Source organism: Phocoena phocoena, chromosome 7 (assembly GCF_963924675.1).
Source record: "Phocoena phocoena chromosome 7, mPhoPho1.1, whole genome shotgun sequence".
Lineage (NCBI taxonomy): Eukaryota > Metazoa > Chordata > Mammalia > Artiodactyla > Phocoenidae > Phocoena > Phocoena phocoena.
The window spans coordinates 64757150-64762879 of record NC_089225.1 but is presented as its reverse complement, the minus strand read 5'-3'; the positions used below and the strand labels follow the sequence as shown (position 1 = coordinate 64762879).

Sequence of the window (5730 nt, the reverse complement as noted above, 5' to 3'; positions counted from 1 at the left end):
CATTTTTATGTTTTCTTTCTGTTGAACTTCTCATTTTGTTTTTCTGTTGTGTTCCTAATATTGTTAAATTATTTATCTGTGTTCTTTGTAGTTCTCTGAGCATCTTTAGAACAATTATTTTGAACGCTTTGTTGGGCAATTCCTGCATCTCCATTTCTTTGGGGATCGTTACTGATGGCTTACTGTATTCCTTCAGGAGAGTCGTGATTCCCTGATTCTTCATGATCCCTTGTAGCCTTGCATAGATGTCTCTACATTTAAATAACTAGTCATCTCTTCTGGGCTTCATGGACTGATCTCAGCAAGGAAAGACTTTCACCTGTGGTTTGGGACATGCTGGAATGTGCTGTGACTCTGGTTCTAGTGGAGGAAGGTACCAAGTGTGGGGACATGTGGTGGCGCTGGGTCCAGGGGTGCATGATGTCTCCTTGGCTCATGCTGCTGAGGTCCACGACATCAACAACTGTGTGGTCCTTGGGAGCACTGTGGAGGTCTACAGTGGCTGTAAGGGCTGTTGGGGTCCTCAGTTATGCCTCTAGGTCCAGCAACTAGTGACCAGGCCAGACAATGATGGTGGCTAGAGCCAGTAGTGTACATACACTGGGCTATGGGGCCTGCTGCAGGTGCCTGTATGGTAGCTTGGATCAGCTGCAGACACATACACAGTGGTGGGGGCCAGGGTAGGCAGCAAGGGCTGGGCCAGTTGTGGGCTCACAGGCAGCTGTGGGGGCCCTGGCTGTTGGTGTGCTCTCCTGTGACTGCATCGTCTCCCTCTGTGTGTGCACTGCAGGGGAGGCCAGTAATGGGGGTCAGGCCAGGAGTATGCAGGTGCACAGCTGGAGGCCTTAATTGCAGGTAGTGTGGTGCAGTGGTGCAAGACAGTGACAGAAGACAAGGCCTGATCCAAGCCCACAGGCAGTTATGGGGACCTTGGCTGTCAGCATACTCTTCAGTGGCTGTATTGTCTGCCCCTGGGTGTGCACACTGCAGTGGACACTGGTGACAGGTATCAGGCTAGTGGCGTGCAAATGCACACCTGGAGGGGCTATGTCAAGTACACACTAGGAAGTGGATGTCAGCTGTGGGGGTCTAGGCTGGCATCTAGCACTCATGTAGCCACAGAGGCCTGGGCTGGCCACCAGTACAGTTCCTGGGGTCTGGCATGGGTGAAGAAGGAGGTAGCAGGGAAGGATTCAGGTGGCTGGTGTCAGTAAATACAAATACCTGTGGGGCAAAAGCTGGTGAAATCCCCAGGGGGTCTCTGGCAAATGTGCTGGTGTTAACACGTTTCTTCAGTGGCAAAATCTTCTGGATTTGTCTGCAGAGCAAGTCACAAGTCACTACAAACCATGATTGTTATTGGTAACTCCTGCTTTTCTTCCTTGTTTCTGTCTCTCTGTGTGTCAGCTTTGCCAGTCTCTGGGTGGGGTGAAACTGTAATGGGACCTTCATATGGTTCCCCAAAGGCTGGGGAAGCTGGTTGCTCACTCCATCCACTCTTCCTTTCCTGGCTAGGGGAGCTCTTTCTAGCTGGGAAGTTCTCTCTTGACCCTGAGCAGTGCTGGCTTGAGGAATGGGATAATGCAGGCAAAATGAAGCTTTCTTCCTTCTCTTCTCATGAGGTTATTCTCAGATTTTTGTTCCACTGTGTTGCTGAAGATTCTTAAGTGGACTCGAGAGCTCTCCAGAGTTGTTCTTATTCATGGAGAGCTGTCTAATTGCTGATCTTTACTGGGGGATAGAGGGCAGGGTTTTCTCCATCACTGTTTTGGTAATATCACTCCTGCCTCCACTTCAGGGACTTTGTGACAAAGGCCCTGTACTTCCATATGTGTATGCTTTTTCCTAGGGAAATAATTCATATTGTTCATCAGATTTTCAAAGAGGCTAGGGAAAAGGTTAAGAATAATTGCACCATATGACATATATAAAATATCTGTTACGTGAATGCTTGCATTGGACTGTATTTCTTCTTGAAAGATTTCTTTTAATATGTACCATTTCTTCTTGAACAATATCTCCTTTAGAAACTCCTCAACTAACAAAGGTAAATGAGTAAACATTTTTTAAAAATTCTTTCCTTTCCCAGAGCTCCCTGCTCCCCTTTTCTGGAATCTTTCATATTTGAGAGGCAAAGTACTCCTGAACGTCAGAGAAGCTACACAGACAAGTTGTGGCCCAAACACTTGGGAGCTATTTGTTCCTCCAAATATAAAGTTCTGGCTGTGGTGCAGCCAGAAACAACACAGCCGTCCATGTCTTCAATTAGCACAGGGCCCGGCTCTCATGGGGACACTGCATCCCATTCTGCCTGGCTCTGTTCCTCAGGCTGCAACGCTGTTTCTTGGGCTGAGGAAGGCACTGGTGAGAGGTGGGGGAGGAGATGGCATAGCCTGAAAACTTGCAGTTGTGATCACCTAACTTTGAACTGATCTAGAATGAAGCCTTTTTTCCCTCCTAAGCTGCAAGTATTTGAAGTGCTCAGTGGCGTCTTTGGGGTGGGAAATTAGCATAACTTCCTTCTCTGACAGTCAGGTCTTCCACCCTCCCAGTGGGGTTTCTCTTTGAAATAAGAGTCATGTGTGTGGAAAGGATTCAGGAGCAAGGCTTGGAGGACCAAGAAGAAAAGCAACCGGCCTATTTCCCATCCAAAGAGTAACCAGATACAGCTGTAACTTTAGACTGAGGTGCTTGGGAAAATGATTTTTATTATTTATTATTTTTTAAGAAGCAAGTGTATATTGCTGAGGAAAGGGCCTAAAATGTGGCTGAGGAAATCTGGCCTTGATGATATAGTCCAATGTACTATGTAAAATTTAACAAGCTAGTTGATTTTTTTTCTTAAGGAAAAAACTCTTAAAATTAATTTTTTTTAAAAGACAAAATGGGGCTTCCCTGGCGCAGTGGTTGAGAGTCCGCCTGACGATGCAGGGGACACAGGTTCGTGCCCTGGTCCGGGAAGATCCCACGTGCCGCGGAGCGGCTAGGCCCGTGAGCCATGGCCGCTGAGCCTGCACGTCCGGAGCCTGTGCTCTGCAGCAGGAGAGGCCACAACAGTGAGAGGCCCGCGTACCGGCAAAAAAAAAAGACAAAATGATTACATATCGATTTAGAAATACAAACCAGAGATTCTCAGACACCCAGAGGATACAATAGACTTATAGCCCATTCTTATTTCCTTCCATATTAGCTACATTCAAGTTTGAGCAGTTATTGAAGGAAGTTAAAATTCTCTTGTGTTTTGACTACCTGTGGGAGCTATAATAAGATCTCAGCTGAAGCAGGAAACATACAATAAATCCTTCTTTGATGGCTGAATTGAACATAGTTTATGGTATTTGCAATAGTCATGTAACTTTGTGGGGGAAACAAGTAAATTACATTGTAAGTTATGTATTGCCAAATAGCCTCTGCTAAATAATAACCTGTTTTGTGTATTTGCCACCTCTTTGTAATAGTAGCTTGTGTCTGCACTGTAGCTAGCACGTAATCAGCTGTGATATTGAAATGAAGAGAAAAGAGGCATTTGACACTGGGTTCGTGAAAGGTTATATGTAATGGCATTTCCCATGAGCAAATTAGACCAAGGACTTCCCTGGCGGCACAATGGTTAAGAATCTGCCTGCCAGTGCAGGGGACACAGGTTCGAGCCCTGGTCCGGGAAGATCCCACATGCCACAGAGCAGCTAAGCCTGCGAGCCACAGCTACTGAAGCCCCAGTACCTAGAGCGCCTGCTCCGCAACAAGAGAAGCCACTGCAATGAGAAGCCCGCACACTGCAACGAAGAGTAGCCCCCGCTCGCCACAGCTAGAGAAAGCCCGCACGCAGCAACGAAGACCCAACGCAGCCAAAAATTAATTAATTTTTAAAATTAGACCAAAAAAGATACACTACATTTTATTAGTTTGGAAAGAAAAAAGGTGACTTAAAAACTAGGAATTATGTCAAGCACATGGTTTATTGGCTCAATATATTTTTTCAAGGAGGCATTATTTATGAACCTGAATGATACCCACGCCCTTTCTTTTAGCCCATTGAAGAGAAGTTCAACATAGTTATTCTTAAATTACTGTCACCAGAAAACCAACCTTTAAAAAAGAAAGAAAAGGAGAAACAATTGTATTTTTTTGAGTCCAGTTCATTTGGAAAGCCTATGTTGGAGTCACCATATATGTGGGTTTGAACAAAACTTTTTGTTCAGGTAAGTCTATGCACCTCAGATCCAAATTTGGTGGTGTTCCAGGATACCTGCAGCACCACTCCCGTCTGACTTTGCATCTCCAACCTATAACCTCAGCAAGAATGGATGTAATTGAGATGGGACTTGTAAGGTGTATCCCTTACCTCGACAGTGTGCAAGATTCCAGTTTAACTCCTTTGAATTCTTGAGGTGTCTGGGCTCCGTGTATCTCGAGTGTAAGGTTTCATAGTGGTAGTAGTAATCAGTCTCGCTGCAACCAGACTTTTTCTGAAGGAAAAGAGACATTTCTTCATACAAATAGAAGACTAATTCTGTCATAGGATGCATTCTTCTGAAAAGGGATTGACGGGCAAGTGGAAATTCAGAATTTCAGTATCAAACGCGTTGAAACCCAGATTCAACCTTTTAACAATCTGCATCTGTTTTCATTCATGGTCCTTGTTCTGAATATTGTGATTGTGGCTACAATTCTAGCAAGGCATGTTTGTGAGTCAGAGAACAGACTACAAAGTCCAGAAACTGCAGGACCATTAACTAAAGGGTTCAGACTTAAGTGAAATGCATTTCTCCTGAGTGTCGAAGAAGTGCTACCTCGTGGCTAGATACATTAGGAATACATTAAGGAGGGCCCCATAAAAGAGGGGGGAAAACCTACAAACCACATTCAAGAAAATTAAAAAATAAAAAAGAATCTCCTTCCATGAGACCTTTACACTGAATCTTTTAGGATATATTCATTTCTACTCTATGTGCTATTTTCTGGAGTATACCATAGCTTAAATAATAATGCAAAAATGGATTCACTAATGATTCCTATATTTTACGTGTGCAACACCTAGGCCTCTGTCATCATCGGGTTGAATCCCAATCTTCTATAGCTGAAAAATAACATTTCCATATTTATTTCTTTAACGCCTTCATCTTAAGAGCTGGCGTTCTACAGAGAGGATATTATACTAGGACTGCTCGACTCTAAGGTGGTATTTCCTTGTGGAGCTAACCACATTTCCTCCTTTGTTATTAAACTGGGGAGGCAGTCTTAGATGGATAAAACAAGAAGGAATTGGATGCTAAAACAAACAATTTTCCCTGTACTCCCCAGCCATCAGTACTTAGGTTGACAGGTTAGCTACCATTTTGCTTGCCGTGTAAAGGTACAGTGTGGAATTAGGTTCATCTTCACCTCAAAAATCTGAAGATGTTTCCCAGATGAATTTAGAGTACATTAAGCAACCATTAAATGCCCTTTTATCATGTTTCAGATTATGGGAGGCTCACTGCCCTCAAATTTGTGTGAAAAGTCAGTAGCCTCAGGAGGTCCTAGGAGTTCAAAAGCTGTAAGTGCAAGTGTTCTCAACCCAAGGCCTGGGATGGCGGCTGTGACTTGGTTCCCATGTCACCAGGCCCTACAGCACAGATCAGCTCTGCCTGCCACAAAGCCTAAAGGGCATGAGACTACATTGATAAATTTGGGCTCAGAAGGTGTAAACACATAAAAATATGCATTTTTTTCCCTTGAGTATGATAT

At 44.3% G+C, this 5730-nt stretch overlaps 1 protein-coding gene across 1 annotated transcript; it reads left to right on the top strand.

Moving 5' to 3' along the window:
- Positions 1-341: 341 nt before the first annotated feature.
- On the top strand, positions 342-4736 carry CUZD1 (CUB and zona pellucida like domains 1). The gene is given in 8 exon segments (XM_065880156.1): positions 342-504; positions 991-1178; positions 4032-4264; positions 4266-4427; positions 4429-4472; positions 4475-4586; positions 4588-4684; positions 4686-4736. Coding segments are annotated over 8 exon segments (1050 nt in total).
- Positions 4737-5730: the final 994 nt, after the last annotated feature.